Here is a 21,611-nt window from a genome sequence, read left to right on the forward strand (position 1 = left end):
CTAAAGAAATATCTACCTACTTATGTAATTGGAGTTGGGCCCATTACAGCAGCGCTGGCAGCGTTCACGCGCCTCAAGCCGCTGAAGGCCAACGTGACCCGTTGGTCATCTACTTACGAGATGCTCAAGCGCTATGTCGAGATTCGAGACGCTATCAAGATGGTGCAAGCCGTTGAAGATTTAGTGCCACGTCCAAGCTCTCACCGCCGCATTGTTCAGCTTCTGAGCAAGCTGGGTGACCTTGACAGCGTATGCGAAAAGTTGCAGAGCGATGAGCTAACGCTTGCTGACGTCCGGCCCCTTTTTGACGCTGTGGTGGTGAAGTACCCGGTAACGGCAAGTTACCTCAAGGCCGATGCCAGTATCGTGCACTCTCCTGTCTTTGAGCGGGCCGTCGTGAAAGCTCAGGGTGATTGCAGGCTTCAAGCGGACGAAGAAGCTGCTGTGGAGCCCTTTCTGGTCGTCCAACCTTCTTCAGCCCGGCCGACCAAGCAGGTGGACTTCGCTACAGCCACACTCCGACAAACCAAGAAGCCTCGCCACGCGTCAGCACAGAAGTACGACGAGTTGTTGAGCCAACTGCCGCCGACTAGCAACCGATGTGAGCGCCTCTTTTCACAGTGCAAGCTAATTCTCACCCCACGGCGGTCAAGTCTGCTGCCAGCGAACTTTGAGATGCTTGTGTTTCTACGAGCGAATCGCGACCTTTGGAGCTTCACCTCGCTTGTTGGCATTGATGATATTTAGAAAGTAGTTTGCGCATGAGAAACTTGAGGGCTACAACGCTGCCGAAAAAATACTCCTTATTTTGTTTTCGTCCAAATTTAATTTTATGTGTTTTTTTATCAGAACCCAACAAAACTGCTGCTCAGGCTGGCTCGTATCTTGCCGTCGCCGGCTATATTTGGTAGAACCCAGCTTGGATGATAGTCACCAGCCTTCTCTGCAGCAGTGGGCTTCGAAACCAAGCCAGTGGCGTGATAGGGTCAATCTCACACCACTGCCCCGTCCTGACCCTTGCAATGCAGAAAAATAATTGAATAATTTATTATTGTGGATCGGTATATTGCAATGATTATTACGTGCTTCTGTGAAACCCACGTACAATTTTTTTATTTTATTGTAAGAGCACTGCATGGAAACAACCGTCAGCCTGATGGTGGCCTAATATTTTCCGCACCAAGAGCCCACGAGGAATTAACATTTCCTCGCTCATTCAAGTTTGGTTCTAGTGCAGTTTGTGCGTCGAGAGGAAAGGCGCACTTACGCCAGTATAAATCAAAACCTGTGGCTCTGGGGCCTCGAAAAATACGAAAGTGATAATTCACACCTCGTTCATCAATGTGTGTGAGTCATGCCAGTCACGTACAATTGATTTTTTTGGGGGTTCTTGCTCCGACGTGATGATTGTTGCGAAACTGCAGCGTCTGATATTATCACCGCCGTTATTGTACAACGTTTTGTAAGGAATAAGTTGAAGTAAAAAACTTTACTTCTGTAGGCGTCAAGTTGAAGTGAGCTACAGTAATCATCTAACAATCTAAAAAGGTAAATTTCAAAATGCCCCAAACGAATGCTAATTCGCCAGGTTGCTCTTGGGATGTCTCGCACAGAGTACTCAAACTTCGAGTCTCGAAGCCGCTGCAAAGCTAGACTATCAAAACTCGCCACCCAAAAAACTCTACTTCGACAAGTCTGTTTTCAATTACAGAACTAATTGTATGCCGTTTCCTTTGCTATTCACAACCAAGTCGAGGGTATCAGGTCGGCGTGCGATAACGTCGGGTCAAGCTGACAATGGCATCGGTGGGAAAAAATATTGCTTCATGCGCAAAGTTGTCGCAGAAGTGTTGGTACTGTAGCTGCCATGTCCGATGTCTAAGCAGGTTGTTTTAAAGCAAGTACAATGGGCATAGAAACCTCGACGCACGACCGCAGCCATTGCTTTCACTGCCCCCCCCCCCTGCGATGTGGGCGGAAGCGTTAGGCCCATCTGGGGGCGCACTAACTCGATCCGTGTGGGCATTATCCCACCGCAAGCGACCTGTATGAATAATACAGCTGCACCGTATAATGTGTAGCGGTTGCACAATCTGTTGCGTCCAGTGGTGCGAACTCGACTTGCCCTGCTGTAGATGACCAAGGTGATACAAACAGCATTAGCGTACCACCTCAAAATTCCCAAATTGTGGTTCACAGACCATAAGACATCTCATTCCTGTGAGCGTGACAATGGAAAGTAGGTGTGCAGGTCAGAGGTTTTCTACCAATTTGCAGAAGTGTGATCGACTGCAAGGTAATCAGGTGTGAGGAAAGACTCAACCTCACTGGCGCCAGTATAGGCACAAATTGCAGCGTGTACTACGCGCTGAGAACTTGGGCAACCCACTGATTCCTGTCGAAGATATCTCTGGTTAAAATCCTTTCTAATAGAGGGACGCCGGCCTTAAGTGGTTTGATGCAGACGAGAAGCTGCGCTCTCTCGACGCTGCTTACAGCAGAAGAGGCTAAGCTTGTCCTTGTTGGCAAGGATAAGTCCTGCCACAAGCTTGGCGTTGCTGGCACGGCCCCCAAACGTTCGCCACACCATCGTGTAGGCACTGAATTGCTTCAGTCGTGGAGTGGTAGCGTGTAACTGATTTCCATTACAAAAATCAGGAACGCCAAAATGGTTGGCGGCTCTGGCTACCTTCTTCCGCATACATGTAAGAACAACTTGAAAACACTGACATGGTCAATTCCTTCCTGGAACTTCTGAATCAGCGCTGCATACTTACATGTAATACGGACTAGTAATGATCTGAGAGTGCCAACGCGTTTGGAATTATCTACCTCTTGTATCGCTTTGTCCGTAGCTGTTCGCAAGCTGACGGAGTCCTGAAATTCAGGACCTATATACTCCGACCATAAATCAGCTGCAACGTCTCCTCTCCGCCTGGCCCCACCAAAACGAGACATCCTTCTACTAAGTCAACAGGAGCCGCGTCTCCTCTCCCCCAAAGTAAGCGTTAATCTTACGATATGTCGAGAGCTTAAAATAATGGTGCATCCGTTAAATCACTGTACCCTGCTAAGTCGACGTCTCAGACCGGCTAAGATTCTGCACCTTGAAGACTCTGATCAACCAAACTTTTTTCTTTTCAATTTGTCATCTTCTAGACAAAGCTTCACGCAGGGCAAACATGCAGACCACAGACGATGAATTCAGCTCGCTCAAATGCCGCTATGCCAGTAAGCGCTGCTGGAACCTGCGCGCCATCAAACGCAATGGCGAACGCCACAACCTTTGCGAAATGCACCGCCAGAAGGCTAACAGCAATCAGCGTCGTCTTGACAAGAAGCGCAAGGCTGGCCAGGCCGCGCTTGGTCTGCCAAGCCACATTGGCGCCAGCGGGTACTCGGATCTGGAGCGCCGCTTGCGGATGCGTGCCTCCATTGCGCTCAAACTAGAGCAGGAGCTGGGTGCTGTGCCTCTCACGACCCAGTACATTCGCTCTCCGTCACTCATCGAGCTACAGCGAGCAGCAGGACTCTTGGCTATGGGCAGCGGTTTGTCCACATACAGTAACGAGATGGATACATGGCGCGAGCCGTCGAGCCGAATGCCATCAGCCGCGTGGATGAACGGGTCGTATCCCAGGAGTCCTCGCGCTATGCTTCGCGTTGCTAAGATGGAGCCGAGCATGGAGATCCGCGCATGGATGCACCGCAACCCGTTGACACCACCAAAGTCGGAAGCTGTTGCCACCCCCAAGTTGTTGCCGCCGATTGCCACTGTAGTGGCGCGATCAGGGGAAGGACTCAGCTCCGCAATGCTACAAAGCTCCTGGCACCCGGAAGTTCGGCGGGCGCCCTCCCTCGTCACCCGTGCCAATATTTGAGCGAATATCTACGTAACCATTAAAATAATACATTTTTTGTGCGGTAGAGATCTCAAGTTCTTTAAGCTCGCAGTGAAAACGCACTTCAACGTACTTCGAATCGTTGGTCGTTGTCTGAAATCAAGTCCAGAATTCCTGATTGTAGTCGTCGTCGTACAACAACGATGCTATTAGCTACTTATATTAGCATTGCTAATATCTGTAGCGCCGCTTGAAACAACAGTGAGTGTACTCAAGTGGATATTCGACCAGCCCGCCGCTGAGGCAAACGCGAGACAATTCCGCTGTCGAATGGATTTGACCGCCGACAGGCATCAACAATGTTGCTTCAACATGGTACGCGTGCAGCCATCCGGTAGTCAGGCTTAGATTACCCGCCGACGCGGGCTCATCGATTTGCGGCAGTGATCAATGCTTTTCCAGCCATCACCAGTGCTGCCCACGGCATTTTTTGGTAACCACGCACGTAACTTCACAAATCGAAGTGCGTGTTGCCCGCGAATCCAGTCAACAGAACAAAGACGCCTGGAGCTCTGACAGCAGTCAAAAGTTTGACTCCATCTGAGGTACGCGAGGTACATGGCGCTCCGGGGCTTGAAGAGAGTTGGCACCGACTTGAAATTGGCCTTTGATAGATTTTCTGAGCCATTCAAGATGACCTAGAAATTCTAGGCAAAATAAGAAATCCCAGTTTTTGTGCAACATCTGCGGCCCTAAATTCACCCATGTAGCCATCGTATCCGATTTGCTTGCAGCAGTCGGTATCTTCCCCCTTGAGTCAAGGGCGGGCGTGCGTGGCTAGCCGGCCATTTGCGCATTTGCGTCCCGTTTTCACTTCAGTATTCCATAATGGGCTCTTGCCCCGGCACAACCTCCGCTTCTCCTCTTGGATCGCCCAAAGCGGCTACACTGATCACTGCAGCTCCAGAGCAGCCTGTACATGATGCTGAGACCATGTGCCGCTACCCGAGCAAGAAATGCTGGAACCCACGCGCCCTCAAGCGCAACGGCGAGCATCACAATTTGTGCGACTTCCATCGCCAAAAAGCCAATAAGAACCAGCGCCGTCTCGAGCTCAAGCGCAAGGCTCGTGCGCAGGCGTCTGCCGATGCGGAGCCGCTCGGAAAGCGCCTGCGTGCCAAGAAGCCTCGCCAGCGTGCGCGCCGCGCTCCGCTGAGTGCTCACTTGGCCATGAAAGAAGAGGCGCGAGCCAAGCACCAGGCCGAGGTGATCAGTAGAGCCAACACGGCCGCAGCTGCTGCCTCTTCGACGGGTTTGACCAGCTGGTTCCTCCAGGATCTCGTGCTGCTGGACGGCGTCTACGACCGATCGGAATTCCAGGGTAAAGGAGAGCAGTCGGTGGTTCCGATGGCGACGCCCTCCATTGAGCTGCAGCGTCTACCACATGTGGTGGATGAGGAGGTACTGGACCACATTCTACAGGACGGACAGGCAGACGCTGCCGCGCTCTGCAAGAGTTTGGACACTACTTTAGGACTGGAAGCTTTATCGTCGCTTCCGGAAGGCAAGACGTCCCCCGTGAACGTCAGTGAGACCTGGGACAACCTTGACTTCGGCGACTATTGGCTCACACCCATGCCATCTGAACAGCCGATCGTAAGCTCTGACGCCTCAGTGTTCGGCGTGGATGAAGACGTGTTCGTAGCCGATGTGTGAGCATGTTGCGCAAGTCTCATATTTATTTTTTCTGTACAAAATTAGGAAACAGGCAGGCCATTTCTGCCAAAGTCATGGTCACCTTAGTGGTGTTACTTGTCGCAGAAGTTGGTCTCCTCCCTAAAAATACGGCTTAAATGCGCAGCTCTACGTAAAAGTACGAAGTAGTACACAAGCACCATGCCTAACATTCGAGGGGCTGCAGGATCTACGACCAACATGCCCGGCTTGATCATCGGTTGCGTGTTGGTGGCGTTAGTCGTCCTAGGTTTCCTTCAGCAGCACATGCATAAGCGCCAGCGGCGAACAAGTACGTACTACGTAGTATAATGAAATGCGTACTACAAAATGGTAGTAAGCACGACCCGTTTCAAGTGTCATGAGCTATGACAATAACTTTCCTTGCGCCGTCAGGATACCATCCTTCCCTCCAACCCCAACAGTCAACCACCGGGGTGCTTGAACAGCTTGGAAAGCGCAAAGAGGACCTCCGACGATATATCGACAAGCTCAAAGAGCAGCTTGCCGTTCGAGAAGATCAACTTCGTTATCATGACGAACTCGAAGAGATCGTGACGTCCCGAGTGGAAATTAGTCGTCGTGACGAAGAGGTACAGAATTGCTTTAGCGTCCTCTGATCATATCGCAGCCTACTAACTTCAATATGTCTTGCAGGAATGGGCTAGACTCATGAAGGCAGGCAAGAAGGTTCACGGAGACAAGTGGCATACCTCCAACGCGGAGGAACCTTCACTCAGGTAACAAGTGCGAACCTTCCTAAACTTCTTTTTCATTGTTTCACGTGCTGATGGTCAGGGAGCTGATGGAGTTGCACAAGGAAGAGCTGCTTGAGTACAAACGCTCCCTCCAAAACCAGCCTGAATCGAGTCGTCGACCGTCAAGTTCTCGAGAGCGGAAACCTGCACGAAGTTCGTCTAAAACTAGCCTTCCGCTGCTAAAGCTGCAACCAGTTGCTCCGCTCCCCGGTGCAAAGTTAAAACCTAATGAGCCAGAGTTGATACCATCTCAGTGGCAATCCACTCGAGGCAAGGCGGGTGCACAGCTTTCGGCGGCGGTTCCTGCCCAGTTTGATACTACTAGTAGTATCCAGGAAGATGAATCGAATGCATCGTCACCACAGAATGTTGTCCCACCTCTTGATTTCAGCAGGCTTACAGGTAAACCCACCATCGGTGTAGCTCCTGTAGTTGCACCGGACGAGCCAGCACAACAGCAAAAAAAGAAGAGCTTTGAGGCCACATTTCAACGGCAGACACGGCTTGCAGCTATGCTCCGAAAGAAGAAATAGATAGACCAAGCAGCCAAAACAAGGGTACGAAGCGTAAGAACTAAGGACGTTGACTCCAACTGTAGTCAGGGTGTTCACTGCAAGCCTGGATGCGGTTAAATACACGCGCGTTATCCTCATTTCAGTCGCATCCAGAACGGCAAAGTTAAGGCTGCTAACTGATAAGCTCAAAAAGGCTTCATCATTGCTCACGCATCGGTTTTGGTCTTCTTGCTGGGTGGTCTTCGGGATTTCTTGGACGACTTGGGGGTCGCAATGGGCTCGCGACTACCCTCTGGCACCTTCTCCAAAACGAACTTCTCCAGGTCACGGAACGTCTTATTGTCAATGTGGTCGACGACGATGTCCAGCTCATCCGGTGAGCTCTTGTCCAGTGCTTTAGGACACTGCTCTTGAAGCAGCTGCACGATAGCACCCAGGTCCTTGGGGTTCACCTTGTAAATGTTCTGGCTAAAATAAATTTTCTCCTCGAGGCTCGGGGCACTTTTCCAGCAGCACAGCAAGTTAGAACCTTCAGCAGACAGCGCCTCATCTAATAAAAAGTGCACCGTACGGAATGCTCTTGTCTGCCTTGGGCACCGGGCCAACGTCCAGCTTCATAGACTTGACGCGGTCCTCGAACTTCTTGGCAAGCTCATCGGCCAGCAGATAGAGGTCGGACCCGTCCTGGTTGTAAAGCTTGCAGTTGCTCCAGACCAGGCGCATGTCGCGAGCAAATTCCGCCGGTTTCTTGTGCTCGTTCTTGCTCAATTTGCTGCGGATGGTGCCCAGGTCCATTGGCTCCTTGACCACCTGTAGATAGTCGTACAGACCCCACTCCTCCCAGTTGACACGCTCACGAAAGGGCTCTAAAGCCACAGCACGAGTATCAGACCTTGTCGACCCCTCCAATTTCTATCGGTGACAAATTTAATACTAAGTGAGCCACTCACCGCAGCTTTCGAGCTTGAAAAAGTGCTCCACGACATCAGTACACTTTTTCTTGTTTTCTGGGTCCATTGCGCTTTATTCGAGTTCGACAACGATTGACAGCTGCTATCTACACGAAAAAGACATGAGCATGTACGTAAGATACATAACTAGCTGATTCACGGGCTCTGTCGAGTGATTGGCCCTCTGGGAAGAAGAGTGAACGAGCGCCGACGCGACCCCGCCCTCACCTTTCGAGCCGTGTGGAGCGGTTAGCACTTCTGTGGGTATCAGCTATGACGGGTGAAATGTGGCGCACATCACACGGCCGTTTTTAGAAATGGCTACATCTGACTTCAATTGCTTTGGGCGAGCTCGAACCATGTTCGTGTAGCGGTTCTCTTCGGACACTAAAATTTAATACGATGTACCCTTACCAGGCTGTCGAAGCGAGCAAGTTGGCGCGAGCAGCCCAGCCACGAGCTCCCGGAAGTGCGTGCCAACTTGAGACGAATTCTGCTCCTTTCCGAAGTTGCACGTTGTAAAGCTGAATACGAGTTCCTCGACAACTACAGTACGTTGCAGAGTACAGCCTATTAGTGGTAAAAGCCTCAATAACAGTGAGTTCTGCTCTGTGAAGTCCAGAACGTGAAATATTTCCGTGAGCTGCCACCGAGAGATCGACTGCGATTTCTGAAGGCGGCGAAAGGTATTGAGCTGGACGATGGAGATGCTCTCTTTCGCGTTGGTGATCGCGCCGACGCCTTCTACTGCATCATGTTCGGCACAATGAGTGTAGTCATGGACTTCTCGCGGATGGCAGCTCCGACGCTGAACGAGTTTGAGGAGATCATGAACCGTGCTCGCGTGCATTCGAGCTTCCTAAATCCAGGTGGGAAGCTCGATATGTCGCACGACGCTACATACGTTGTCCGTACCATGAAGCCGCTAGAGGTGTTTGGTGATGTCGGTCTGCTGCTTGAAGAGCAACAACGTACAGCTTCTGTTGTGGCCACGGAGACGACCTTGCTAATGCAAATTGATCGTGATACATTCATGGCACTACGAGCTCGCAACTTGTCAAGAGAACTTCGGTATGTTTAAAACTCATCTACATCGAATGATAAAATCTAATATCGCATCGTTGTCACCGGCGCCAGTGAGAAAATGGCATTCTTGGCTGGAGTAGCTTGCTTGGATCACTGGGAAGACGAAGGCATTTTAAAGCTGTGCGACCGAATGGAGAAGATCCAGCACACATACAACGATGTCGTCGTCGCTGAGGGCGAACCTTCAAGTACGAGAATCGTGTTCAATCATTTATTTGCTGGTGGCTATTGCTCACTATAACCAAAAAGATCATTTCTACTTTATCAAACAGGGAGAGTGCAGACTTGTCAAGCGCTACTCCGCTCTCGAACAAAAACATATTCACCAAGGTCGTAAGCAACCTTGTTTTGTTGAAATATCCCCCATCAGCAGGTCAGTGGTGTCACAGCTTTTGCCATGTTATCTACACTAACATTGTCGTATGTGTCTTTATAAAGTCAGCATTATTTCGGCTTCTATGAGGCAATTATGTGTGTGCCCAATGCAGTCTTTTCAGTCCTCGTGTCTTCGCCAACGGCGATTCTGTACCGGGTCGACCGAGTCGACTTCCGACAAATTGTATTGAAAGACGCGACGACAGAGCAACTGTTGCGTCAGGAAGCCATTGGTCTAACTGCATGTGCCGATACTACCAGTGTGATGCGCGATTTGAAGCGGGAGACCAAGTGGAGCCAATATAAAAAAGATTTAGTAGACTCGGTTCTATCGAGACATGAGGAAGAGCACATTCCCATCATGGGACCCAGACCTGATCTGGGTGGCTATCACTCAGCACGTGAACCAAAGTTCTGCCTTCCAAAACTACCAACGTCACCAGCCTCTGCGAGAGGCTCACAAACGGAACGAGAAGTCCCGGGGGTCTCCTCTGGTCGACTTCGACGAGCGCAGAAACCCCTAAGCGACTACCCGAAGGCATCGCCACGCCGCTCACGTGGACACGATGGCAGTTGGCTCGACGTAAGTACTTCGCAAACTCAGATGCGGTGGGCTCATGTGCCTAACATCAATGACTTCTGATATCTGTGCGCTGGTTAGTGGGCTCAACAACGCGCTCGAAGCGGCGACAGTACGAGTTCAGGCCGCGCTGACAAGAATGAACAGGTAATGGGTAAACTCATGTCGTCAGTTGAAGGGCTCGTTTCGAGTAGATTACCATTTTGAAACGTGACTTTTAGGGACTGATGAGCAATGTTCAATGGGGCAAGACCTCGCAAATCATGGGTAAGCTACGCAACGATGAAGACAAGGTCTCCACGGCCATCGTTGATTTGTTCAAAAAGAAGGGTGAACACTAGCGACAAGACAAGCTTGCGTCAAAATCGAAGGGGTTAATTATTGATTTTGCAACATCTTCTTGAATTTTCGATGAGACTCGAGTTGACGAGGGACTAAATGAGTTGTTGTCCGGGTTATTGTACTTGTTTGTGCAAGGCGGGGAGACTGCCAACTGTCTCGACGCCGTCATTTAAACGTGGGCATGCTCAAGTGTCCTCGGTGATAGTATAAAGCTCCTCGAGATACATTATCGACGTTTTTCTCCGAATCGGCGACTCGTTGGACGTTGCAGCTTCAAACGCTGTCTTACTCAAAGGCGACGGGTTCGACGATGTGGAAGGAGGAGTATCCAGGATCGGCACTTCGTCTCCGCTGGTAGTTCCATTACAAACCATTTTCCAGTCGGACACGTCGTCGCCCAGGTCTTTTATATCCAAGAAAGATTGGATCGCCTTGAGTACGCGGCACTGCGAGTTGACGCAGCAGCGTACCTGGCGCTTGGAAGCTGTTCGGTACACCGCCAAAATCAACTCAACGAATTGCTGCAACTGGGCCTGTCGCTCTCTCGCGATCTTGATATCGTCATCTCGATGCATTTTAAACTTCATCTTGCGTCGCGGGAACTTGAGTGCGGAGAGCTGGTGTGCCAGCTGCACACATGCTCCGTTGCGGCATTCATCTCTGCGACCTTTCTCACTTGTAGAGCTCGTAGTAGCCTTGCTGTCTAGAAGCAATTGCAATCGCAGATCGCGGAACTGCGAGAAGCGCTTCCGTAGCACGAATTGCTCCTTGACCGTGTCTACGTGCAGCTTGAACTCGCAGTGCGTTGCCACGCGGGTGACCCCCAAGAAACGCACACTAGTTTCAATGACCTCGTGCCCGGGAATGAAGCCGAAGCTCGAAAGGCGCGAGGAAGCGAGATCCGAAGATACTCGCGATGCCACGCTGTCGTGGTTGCGCGCTGAATATTGCGAAATCCGCCGCGTGCCGTCGAAGGGCGTGGTGCGGTGGTCCGAGAAAGATTCGTTCACGTGTCGCTCCACGAGCTGGCGAGGGTCCAGGGCCAAGTCGTCGACGGACAGAGCAGGCATTTGGCTGGATCACTGCTAACCGTGGTACCTGTCTCGAATCTCGCAAATTGGCGAATGCTGTGCTGACCTACCAAGGATGAGTTTACCTTCCGAGGGACAGAGAGCGTTGGGCACAGCCGCAGCTCTGGACAGCGGTTGACGCTTGACGACTGGCTATGCACTTCACTTGTCTCGGTGTTCCAGTCGCATCGTGCACGTTACACACCCCGGCTTCAGAAAAACGAAGCTGCTTGGACTCAAGTTAAGTGGCCGGTAAGATGATCATGACAACGACATCTTTAGACTTGGCTGTTTCACGAGTCCTGGTCTAGCAATCCCAGGTGTGCACCCATCGGTTAACGCTTGCTTTCCGAAAAGTTTGCTTCTTCCTTGGATCTCGAAGGCTCGCCTGACCACAGCCGCCTCCAACTATTAATACAGTAGTAGAATAATGACGTGAATTTACATTTACATGTTCTCGCCATCCTGTTCGCTGAGGACGTGGATAGCTTTGGGCGCCAACCATCGTGTCCTGGCCGAAGGGGACACACTCCAGATGGAGTCCAGAACACGTACCCATCTCAGCTGTGTGTAAATTGCGAGATGCAGCCGTTACATGTACCCCCATCATGCCATGATTTATGGGGCTAACTGGTCAGTGGCTTCCGTAGAATCATTCGAGACTGGGCAGATGGCGACCACTTATTAATAGCACGGCCGTCTACCAGCGCTTCACAGCCACGCGCTCTTGCTCTATCATTTCGTATACTAGTATGCAAAACCCGTACGGGATTCAATCGTTAGCGTAGCCTTGAGCAATAAAAATAGCCATGCTCGCCGTCGTTTTGATCGGCTGGATGGCCGGTCCAACGAGTGTCAAACTCTCCTATTTCATGTACAGTATGGTGCGGTATTTTTTTTATAAATTACGACTAGCCGAACGATGGAACGTCCAGTATTGTATGTTGAAAGCGCGAAGTCAACCACTTCAATGCTTGCAGAACAAGTATTGTGCTTTTTGCCGTAATTTGCCGTTTTTGTGTGGTTTCGTCAAATCGACATCAAATCGACAGCGTGATCTGATTGGAGGAAATATTGTACCCAGGTTGCTGGAAGGATGCAGTTGTCCATAGCCTGTTCAAGCGATTCTGCTTCTGCGATCGATCGCCACTACACGCCTCGTGAGGGCAAGAAAGCACACCGTTAGGGCACTGGTAGGAGCATCCGCGCCAAGAGCGCCCTCGAAGATAGCATCGACAGACGAAGGTACTGTTATGAGTCATGCTGCGTAATTCTTTCTTAATAATGGAGTGCCTTACTGCTAATGTAATAATGGAATATGCTTTATTCTGCTCTAGAACAAAGTTCCTCAAGATGGAAGATGCCGTTCTTAGACAGCATGCCCAACCAAATATTGTTTTTCACTGTCTCTATGGTTTCTATTGTCTTGGATTGCCGCGCAAAGAGCTTGCCTGAATCTACGCAAAGTCTGTGAAGACAATTGGGATCTGGATTAAGGTGTATGAGAGCACAGGAACCTATCAGCGAGCTGAATCAAGTACTGTTCGGAAATTCTCATCGGCCCACCAACAGTGGCTATGCGACTTCTTCGCTGATCACCCGTTGGCTTACCTTGATGAGGCTCAAGATGCGTTTGTGCGTGCCTACCACCTGAGCATCTCAACGGCATCCGTATGGAGACTTATTCATAACGCTGGTTTGACAAGAAAAGTTCTCGAGCGGCGGGCAATGCACACCAAAGAGCTGGATGTTTTTCGCTTTGTGGACGAGCTTGCTCATATCAACTGGTGCTACAGTAACTTAATTTTCCTTGACGAAGTGTCGTTTGACAACCGCGGGATGATTCGAAAGCGCGGTTACTCACTCAAAGGGAAGACAATCGCGATTCGAGGTGATTTTCAGCGTAAGCCTGGGATTTTCGTACTGGCGTTTTTGGGGGTGACCGGCATCATTGACGCTTACAACACACTAGGAACGTTTGATAGAGTGGAGTTTTTTCAATGTTGTCAAGACTTTGCCTATTCGGCGCGAGGCAATGTCCGTCAGTATCCTGGCTCCAATTCTGTTTGGATTTTGGATGGTGCTTCGATACACCGCGATCCTGGTATTATTCATTTCCTGCGCAGAATTGGGGTAGTCCCAATATTCCTCCCTGCGTACTGCCCATTCTTCAATCCAATCGAGTATATGTTTGGATACATCAAGAAATTCTTCCAGCGCCATTACGTGGAGTCATCCGGCAGAGACCTGCTTCCATTTGTCGTGGAAACATTCAATCGTTTTGAGGGATTCACTATGTCAAAGGTATTTGATCATTGCGGGTGGAAGGTCCAAGGGCATTTCGACCCGACCGGGCCAATGTCGAAGGAATCGCGACATCCATCAAGAGCAGCGAGCAGCACAGGGAACGTTCAAGAAGAAGTAGATTCAAACTTGGGATTCATGGAGAGGCAAATAAATGAAGAGGAAGACTAATGCTGAAACACGTCGTGACGTTTGGAACTACGGTTCATGTTTGGTGTCGGGCACGTTCTCCACTGCTGGCGTCGGATCGATCACATCTGTGACTGGAGGAATCGGAATGTCTTCAAGGAAGCCTTCGAGCGTGTCTCTGCGGGATCTTAACGCATTCTCCTGGTTATCCAAGCGACGTCCAAACGCCTCCCAATCGTTTTTCAACTGGCGGTTGTCCGCAATGGCACCGTTAACGACATCAAGCGCCAGTCGAGCGGATCTGGATAGATTGGCTAGATGTATATCGGCTTCCCCATCAGCTGCTCGAAGTAAACGCTCGACCGTGGCAGTTGGGGGATTATAAATATCTACTTCCCACGTAGAGCGATCTAGGTTCCACATCACCTCATTTGCCCACATTCGCCACGCCATTGCACTACCTTGGTAGGTTTCCCCCCAAACCTCTTGCAGCTTCGCTACAATCTCTCGAATAGAGGCTTCAGCAGCAGCACCAGAACGATCGGTGTGCTGTGGACGTATGCGAGCATACTTTAACTCTTCAAGAGCCCGCGCACTTGGAATGCCGAGACCATATTCGTAGATCAGCAACGTGACTGTGTCATCTCGTCGCTGGGTCAGCCATCGATTCCACGCTATTTCAGTTTTAGTAGGCGGAATAAGGTGCCCGTTCCACTTGAACTGCATCGACTTGTACCACGCTGCTTCCGTGGGTTCGTTGATTGACCAGGTATCATCTTCCTTTACAGCTAGGCCTTTCACACGGCTGCTAAACTGTTCCCAAATTTTATGCATGATGTCACCAAACGTGGCTTCGTTCGCAGCAAAAACATCGAGCATTCTTGCTGAGCTGTCCCGACTTCCGACGGTGTCTTTCACGAGAGGCTGCACCACAAGCTGGAGTTGATGCTGATCTGCTACATGATGAACTGCATTCTCTGGGGACGCATCAAGCGAAACTCGAGCTTGTTGATGGGCCGGTGCTGCTGATGGCGATAGAAGTTGACGTGGCGTTCGCTCTCGCAGCGGATACGGGGAAACGCGCGTCGAAGACGGCGTTGATCCTGGCGTTGACTGGATGTCTCTACGACGATGTTTGCTGGTGGTGTCTGATGTGAACGTAATGTTTCGCGGTCTTGGCTGCTGTTGGCCGCTGTTACAGCAGTGTCTGCCTCTCCAACGCCAACAACCATGTTGCCTGCAATCTGGAGAATGAAGCGAGCTTAAACCTTTCTCATAGCATAAAATATGTATGTAGATAGGGTTGCGCGATTTGCTGCGCGTTGATTCAAAGAACCGCGCAAGGAAATTTTGAGTAGAAAGCACAATAACAAGTATCTGCTGCTGAATTGACCATAAACCGTCGTTTTCACAAAAACCGCGCAGCAGCATTGGGGAAACACCAGATTCGTCGATATATCTAACGTCTGTAATTTTCGGAGCCCGCTAGAAGCGGCGCTACAGCTCCATTTATCGTACATGTAGCTAGACAGTCGCTACAAGGAGAAGTTGTTCCAGTACAGAAATCTGCCTGAATAAGGAACGGGGTTTCAGCTAATAACCTCGCAAATTTTATATTCGGGAAAGATTTAGGGAGATGGGATAGTGATGGGCAAGGTACTGACAAAACAATCCAGGCACTGACTTTGATTTCAATTTAAAAAATGGCGCGCAGTAGGTAATCCTCCTTCGCTTCAAGCCCTACGAGCCGAGCTTCATTCCTACATTTACATTCAGCCTCACTAGCCGACTGCGTCCTCAGCACCCCCATTTCCTTCAATCGTCTCCGCCTCACCTGGTCCGAGAAGGTAGCCATCCTCGAGAAGGCTGCTCGCTCACCTAATTTGTCGTATTATGAGCTAGCTGAGTGGATCGCCTAGGCGAAGGCCCTCGGCAACCCCGTACAGCGTCGACCAGCTAACTACACTGCTCTGGTGCGATGCTGCATTGTCTAAAGCTAGCGCTTCCACGATTCAGCACTCATTCAAAAGTCGAATCTTCAATTTATCCTAACTTAATTCAATACATGCACATCATAGTCTGTTTTTAGCAAGGCATTGTCAGCTTATGCAATCTCTTTCTTAATTTATATCAGGCGTTCCTTATTCAGGCAGATTTCTGTAGCGGTAAAAACCTCTGGCTGGAGGCGGCAACGGTGAAGCGTCGCGGCACACATGTATATGATGCGCAAAAAGAGTTCAACATGCTAGCACTGTATTTCGTTCTTCGCCTCGCTCACTCCTTGAACTCCAACAGCGTCCTGGCAGTCAGCACGCTCATATCGTAGAAGGAGGACACCGCGGCGCGCAGCAATCGAATTTCCGTGGCCTTAAAGTGGCTGCCGCCACCAATCCATCAACAAAAAGAGATAAGGAATCACAAGCAAACGGCGGTAGTCTACACGCAAACATACACGTGAAGCTCTGTGCCTTTAACGGTCAGCGTGCGGTGGATCTTTTCGGGCTGTAGCTCCTCGTCGACCTCTAGAGTCTGGAGCACATACTGCGCGTCTACATCCTCGGGGAAGGTCAGACTAATCTCACTGTGAATATCCATTTCGCGCCGACAAAGCGAGGAATGTGTTAGTAGATATCTCCTAAGCAGGGTTGCGAGGCTAGTGCCGTCGGCGCCGGACTTACCATTCGAACGTGCGTGGGGCGCTGGTCATCGTAGCTGCCAATGACACTGCTATGGCTTTTATAGAAATGACTCAATGCAGGTTAGAAACGCCAATCGTTAGCACATTGGTACAATCTCATGTGGCCCACAAAAACACTTTCCGTTAGCCCAAAACAATGTGAACCACACTGCGCTCTCTGTCCAATCGTACTGTTTAATAACACACGTTGTTTCGGCGATGACGTTGAAGCAGCTCGATATGTCGACAATTCTTTCGTAACGTTAGTTTCAAGTGAATCTTAGGCCAGGTTTCACATCGTTGACTCTCACATCATTGAGGCGTACTCCGCAGAGTAGACGACTGTAAAAGCTATCGAAACGGGCAAAATGGTACGGACTCCGTGACGGTCCGTCACGGAGTCACTGACGGAGGCAGCATTTCATCTACATCATGTAGTGCCACACTCGGCGACCAAGTACGTGCAGTACCATTGCAATTACTGTATCCTGTCGGCCAAGCTAAATCTTCATACTAACTACCAAGCAAATTAATAGCTGTGGACGCAGCAAAACTATGAGGAATTGGAGGTGATATTCTACATGGCTGCACTTGCTTTCCTGTTGGGCGCTACTCAAACCATTTGAGAACATGTACATGTACAGGTGTAGCATTTGAGTCAAATGGACACGGCGCCGTCTCACACACACACATCAAAATCCCATCTGCACCGAAATACCGCTGAATAGTTTTTGCGTGCATCAATTGGTCAAATATTCAAATATCCCTTCAAAGATGAAACGTTTCTACCAATAACAAATCAGCAAGAACTGAATTCTTGCATAAGCCACGGTCTCTCGTTCCGTGGTCCCATCCAGGGCTCAACGGTGCTGCTCCCTCAGCGCCTCTGCGCCGCGAGTCAAAGGCGAAGCTTATCAAAGCGTACAGCAAAGCCCTTCTTCACCCAAAGCCAGTTCCGCTTGAACAGGTCCACCACCACGACTCGTGGCACGAGCGCCGCATTCGTCTCGTACTAACAGCTCCAAACGATCCGACACCATGGGGCTGCTGTGTTGCGCTGCCAAATGCTGCGGCTGCATGGCGGTCTCGCAACTATGCGCGCTGTTGCTACCTCTTGGCATCCTGGCTGCACTTGGCCTGCTATTCTACACGTACGCGATCCCGTGGGGCGAGGACCAGATCCGCCAGGCACTCAACCTCGCGTCTGACGTCGACATCAGCGATCTCAACGCCAGCTACGTCGAAGCCAACAGTTGCTCTGGCTGTGTCTTCGGCAGCAACACGCAGTGGCCCACCAACACCACAGGCACATTGCACTTTTTGGACTCGAAAGCTGGCAGCACAGCGTCTGGCGTCATCGCCACCTCATTAGCTGGCGCGGCAGTGATCGGCACAGGTTCGATGCTATGGGCTTCGGCTATGCCCAGTGCCGCTGCGGCTTTAAGCTTCTCTGCAGGTTACTACGAGATGACGCACATCGTCGAGCAGGCTCAGTTCGCTGGCATGATCAGTCAGCTGAGAATTGAAGGCGCGCCGACTTTTCTGATGCAGTTCTCCAAGGAGCTCTCATGGACGAATTTCAACTTGATCAAAGGAAGTTCCGACGACTCAAGCAGCAATGGAAGTGGCAGTGATGACACCACCCGACGACTCGCAGATTCTAGCTCTAGCGCGACAGGGTTTGTGGCGGCGGCTGGAGAGTCTGGACCGGCGAGATATGCTGCTTTGATCGGCGTGGATGCCGACGACCTCTTCTTCTACACACTCGTGACTTTTGTCGTCGTGATAGCTGCGCTTCATGCGCTCTATTTGGTATTCGTCCTGATCGTTGGTGCCATTTCTAAGAACGAATCGTTCGGTGAAGTAGCGCGAAAATGGTATCGTAAGGTTATCTGGGCAGGTGTGTTGGCTCTACTGCTGGCTCAGTACATGTTCGCGATGGCTGGAAGCTATTTCATTTCGGAAGAAACTTCAAATGACTCGGCCAATGGCTCTAGCTCACGATACGCACTGGGTATTGTCGCTCTTGCAGCTGTTGTGCTTTTGGCTCTTGGGCTTGGCATCATCGTCGTTGGCAACAACGCAGATGAACTCAAAGATGTGGGAACTTATGAACACGACCAGCGAGCATTCAGCAGCAAATACAGCGCTTACTACGACGAGTACAACTTCGACAACCGGTTCTTCTTTGTGCCTCGTATTCTACTGGCAGTCATGACTGGAGCTATCGTTGGAATTGTTCGAGACGCCACGACTCAGCTGCTGTGCATCATGGCTATCACAGTGGTGTACTTGATCTTGTTGCTAATTCGTCAACCAAACTTGTTACGGTTCCTGTACTACATCGGCATCGCATCAGTGTTCCTGAAGGTTGTGCTCATCTGTCTCATGCTTATCGTGGCGAGAGATGACTATTTCCCGCAGAACGTGCGAGACAATGTGGCGTATGGGATCATCGGAGTGAATATGTTCATCTTCTTTTTACTGTTCGTACGTCAAGCTTACACGATCATTCACAAGATGATTATCGCTTGTCGTCACAAGAAGAACGGCAAAGATTCCGGTCTAGATGCCACGGATATAAATCTCGAGTTCGGGAACAACACGTCCTCTAATACTCGCAGTTACGAACAGGTGGAGAACACACCAGCGGGTCAGGGCGTCGACTGGTACGCGAACAAACAGCTACAAGAGCAACAGCGTAACCAGCAGCTACAGCAGCAACAACAACAGCACCAGTACCAAACTCAGACGAGCAACATGTCTGGCTACACAACCCAGAGCTCCCGCAGTGGACACTCGGACAACGTGCCCATGTTGGAGCCACCTCCGGAACCTGTCCCGGTCTTCAGTCGCTCTCGAAGCAAGATTCGTCCACCAGTTTCTCGCAACCAACAGTACTCGTTCGGAGGATCGATACGTAGCGCAGAAGCTTTTGAAGTGAATAACGCTGCGCCAGCTCCAGCTCCTGCTCCTGAACCTGAACCGGAAATCCCAACGTACGATGTGTTGGCAGCCTACCTCGGTACGGATAATACGGGTGATGAGGCTGCGTACTCCACGTCACCGAAGTCGGGAAGAGGACAGCATTCGTTCAGAGGGCAGCTGTCGTCAAGAGAACAGAATTCGTCAAGAGGCCAGAACTCTTCGCGGGGTTTGGCATCGTCCAGAGGTCCACCGTCATCGAGAGGTCAATCGTCCAGAGGAGGAGCTGCCATGTCTGGATCTGGCCTTAGCTCGCGTCCATCGACGGTGCCACTTGACGCGTACGCTGAAAAATTTTCCGGATCGGGCGTCAGTAACTCGTCGTCGAGAAGAAAACGCAGTTTTGACATGGATTCGCTGCGCAAGGATGTGGATATCGATGACGTAGATATCGATGACTTTGCTGCTGCACCGTCGGCGCCTAGCAAGCAGTTTAACCCTGGCGCTTCGACTGTAAGCCAGCAGCCCTTTGCCCCGGGTGCTTCCTCAGCCAGCTCGTTCGCTATGATGCAGTCGTACGTCAACTTCTCGGACTCGATGGTATCCTCTGTCAGCACCCAAAGCACCGTGAAGCAGGACAATACCTTCTCAGCAGCGATGGGCGCTGCTACACACAAAAGTGGCTACGGTAGCAGTCCTCAAGCGAAGATGTCGATCTTCTCGAATGACTCGGAGAATAGCTTCGACGGGGACAGCAGTGGTTGGTTCAAGGCTCGATCAAAGACCGTGGTCAGTACGGAAGGAGATGGAAGCGAGCCCAACGATGTGGAGAGTCAAAGCTATGAGCTTGGTCCTCTGGGTGTAACCAAGTCAGCCTTCTCACGCGACTCGATGGACTCGTACGGCCACCAGTCGACGGCTCACTTCGCGACATCTCGTGTGGACTTCAATGCCCGGAGCCGAGTCACCGACAATGGCAGCGACGATGGCGGGTACTACCCTTCACGTCGACGAAGATCAGGATCATCGAACCAGTCATCGAACCAATCTTTCCTGAGCGCTCACTCCGATGACAGTGCATCATACTACGATGTCGACAAAGTCCGCCGAGACGAACACCCTAATACTCTGACGCTCTAAACGCGTTCGCTTCCGACTGCTAGGAAGCCACCAGCTCTAGGAGTATCTGTATGTACTACGTATAATGGAGTTGGTACGCTCATGATTGATGAATCACATCACCTCGGAATAATGTAGCCATCTGTTGCATTGGTGTGACCCACATATTTTTCTGCATTTCAAAGCTCGACCAAAAATGGCGGTGAGAAATCGCGATGGGGACAGCGCAGGGCGGCTGGTACGCGTGCTAGGAGACTGCGATCTCGTCCACGTAAGACTCGTCTAGTTCTCCATATTTTTTTCGCTCTTTCTATGCAGAGATGAGGCCCTGACATGCTTTGGTTTGCACTGTAGATGGAGGCAGCAATTGCCTGTTTGGGCAGTCTTAAAGGTGGCGTTAGAATAGAGTCCTTGATGAAACCTGGTGACGATGACGATGTGGACGTGCTGGAACGCAGTACTGAGGTATGTATTAGCGAAGTTAAGCTGCTGGCGGTGGTGTTTGCTGCTAAGTCGATGGATATTCAACGCATCAGGGCCGAGTCCTGTCGCTTTCAGACCACAAGCAGATTGCAAGACTGCAAGCTGCTTTAGCTACAATCGTCAATGCCTATGACGTTCATGTCCACTCACAAGAAAATAATTCGAGTCGGAAGCTAGTGCGCATGGTGGCTGGAGCTGCAGTGACGCAATCGATGCGAGATTGTACGGCTTCTCGGACAAACTTTTGCATTTGGGGCTCGCAGGCGGAAAGAGCGCACGTGTTGCTTGAATGGATGGTGAGTCATGAACATGGGAGTGATGACAGAGCATTGTCGTCTCATGACTACGTGCGACAGTTACTGTTGGAATGGATTCAGCCATCCGTCGAGAAGCAAAAGCAGTTGGCTGGCTGTCTTACGCTATTTGAACTGCTGCAGCGTCGTCGTCGCAAATTGCAGACTCACGTGGCTCAAGAGGAGAGTGTAATGCTGCTGGGAGATCGCATTGGTGCATTCGTGAGTGCACTACGTGGTATTGTTGAACGAGGAATTATTCGAGTTGGTGACTCACACCGTGTCAAACCGTCAAAGCTTGCGCTGATCGCTTTGGAAACACTTATATTGCTATGTGGAGATATTGCAGTGCAGTATTTGGCCTCAAATGGAGCAGCAAAGACGCAGTTGATTGATGATGGATTAATGCTAGAAGCGGTGAAGAGTATG

The 21,611-nt window shown here is 50.6% G+C and overlaps 9 protein-coding genes across 9 annotated transcripts; 6 read left to right on the plus strand and 3 right to left on the minus strand.

Moving 5' to 3' along the window:
- Positions 1-3,182: 3,182 nt before the first annotated feature.
- PITG_03741 (uncharacterized protein) lies at positions 3,183-3,881 on the plus strand (the record flags this gene model as incomplete). Its single annotated transcript, XM_002906741.1, has 2 exons — positions 3,183-3,662; positions 3,732-3,881. 2 exons carry the CDS (start codon positions 3,183-3,185, stop codon positions 3,879-3,881), a joined length of 630 nt encoding a protein of 209 aa, XP_002906787.1.
- Positions 3,882-4,649: 768 nt separating this feature from the next.
- PITG_03742 (uncharacterized protein) lies at positions 4,650-5,558 on the plus strand (the record flags this gene model as incomplete). Its single annotated transcript, XM_002906742.1, has 1 exon — positions 4,650-5,558. One exon carries the CDS (start codon positions 4,731-4,733, stop codon positions 5,556-5,558), a length of 828 nt encoding a protein of 275 aa, XP_002906788.1.
- Positions 5,559-5,738: 180 nt separating this feature from the next.
- PITG_03743 (uncharacterized protein) lies at positions 5,739-6,867 on the plus strand (the record flags this gene model as incomplete). Its single annotated transcript, XM_002906743.1, has 4 exons — positions 5,739-5,868; positions 5,973-6,169; positions 6,234-6,316; positions 6,375-6,867. 4 exons carry the CDS (start codon positions 5,739-5,741, stop codon positions 6,865-6,867), a joined length of 903 nt encoding a protein of 300 aa, XP_002906789.1.
- A 188-nt stretch (positions 6,868-7,055) lies between these two features.
- Positions 7,056-8,048, minus strand: PITG_03744 (uncharacterized protein; the record flags this gene model as incomplete). The annotated part of the gene is made up of 4 exons (XM_002906744.1): positions 7,056-7,350; positions 7,421-7,715; positions 7,800-7,906; positions 8,028-8,048. 3 exons carry the CDS (start codon positions 7,864-7,866, stop codon positions 7,056-7,058), a joined length of 657 nt encoding a protein of 218 aa, XP_002906790.1.
- Positions 8,049-8,072: 24 nt separating this feature from the next.
- On the plus strand, positions 8,073-10,181 carry PITG_03745 (uncharacterized protein; the record flags this gene model as incomplete). The annotated part of the gene is made up of 9 exons (XM_002906745.1): positions 8,073-8,079; positions 8,151-8,160; positions 8,217-8,350; positions 8,417-8,874; positions 8,941-9,073; positions 9,135-9,258; positions 9,324-9,843; positions 9,922-9,987; positions 10,062-10,181. 9 exons carry the CDS (start codon positions 8,073-8,075, stop codon positions 10,179-10,181), a joined length of 1,572 nt encoding a protein of 523 aa, XP_002906791.1.
- Positions 10,182-10,208: 27 nt separating this feature from the next.
- On the minus strand, positions 10,209-11,296 carry PITG_03746 (uncharacterized protein; the record flags this gene model as incomplete). The annotated part of the gene is made up of 1 exon (XM_002906746.1): positions 10,209-11,296. One exon carries the CDS (start codon positions 11,250-11,252, stop codon positions 10,368-10,370), a length of 885 nt encoding a protein of 294 aa, XP_002906792.1.
- Positions 11,297-13,754: 2,458 nt separating this feature from the next.
- On the minus strand, positions 13,755-14,411 carry PITG_03747 (uncharacterized protein; the record flags this gene model as incomplete). The annotated part of the gene is made up of 1 exon (XM_002906747.1): positions 13,755-14,411. One exon carries the CDS (start codon positions 14,409-14,411, stop codon positions 13,755-13,757), a length of 657 nt encoding a protein of 218 aa, XP_002906793.1.
- Positions 14,412-17,400: 2,989 nt separating this feature from the next.
- PITG_03748 (uncharacterized protein) lies at positions 17,401-20,427 on the plus strand (the record flags this gene model as incomplete). The annotated part of the gene is made up of 2 exons (XM_002906748.1): positions 17,401-19,031; positions 19,119-20,427. 2 exons carry the CDS (start codon positions 17,401-17,403, stop codon positions 20,425-20,427), a joined length of 2,940 nt encoding a protein of 979 aa, XP_002906794.1.
- Positions 20,428-20,602: 175 nt separating this feature from the next.
- Positions 20,603-21,577, plus strand: PITG_03749 (uncharacterized protein; the record flags this gene model as incomplete). The annotated part of the gene is made up of 5 exons (XM_002906749.1): positions 20,603-20,677; positions 20,761-20,875; positions 20,950-21,333; positions 21,436-21,516; positions 21,564-21,577. The coding sequence occupies 5 exons, from the start codon at positions 20,603-20,605 to the stop codon at positions 21,575-21,577; spliced, it is 669 nt and encodes a 222-aa protein (XP_002906795.1).
- Between the last annotated feature and the right edge of the window lie 34 nt (positions 21,578-21,611).

The sequence above is a fragment of the Phytophthora infestans genome, genomic scaffold, assembly GCF_000142945.1.
Source record: "Phytophthora infestans T30-4 supercont1.4 genomic scaffold, whole genome shotgun sequence".
Lineage (NCBI taxonomy): Eukaryota > Oomycota > Peronosporomycetes > Peronosporales > Peronosporaceae > Phytophthora > Phytophthora infestans.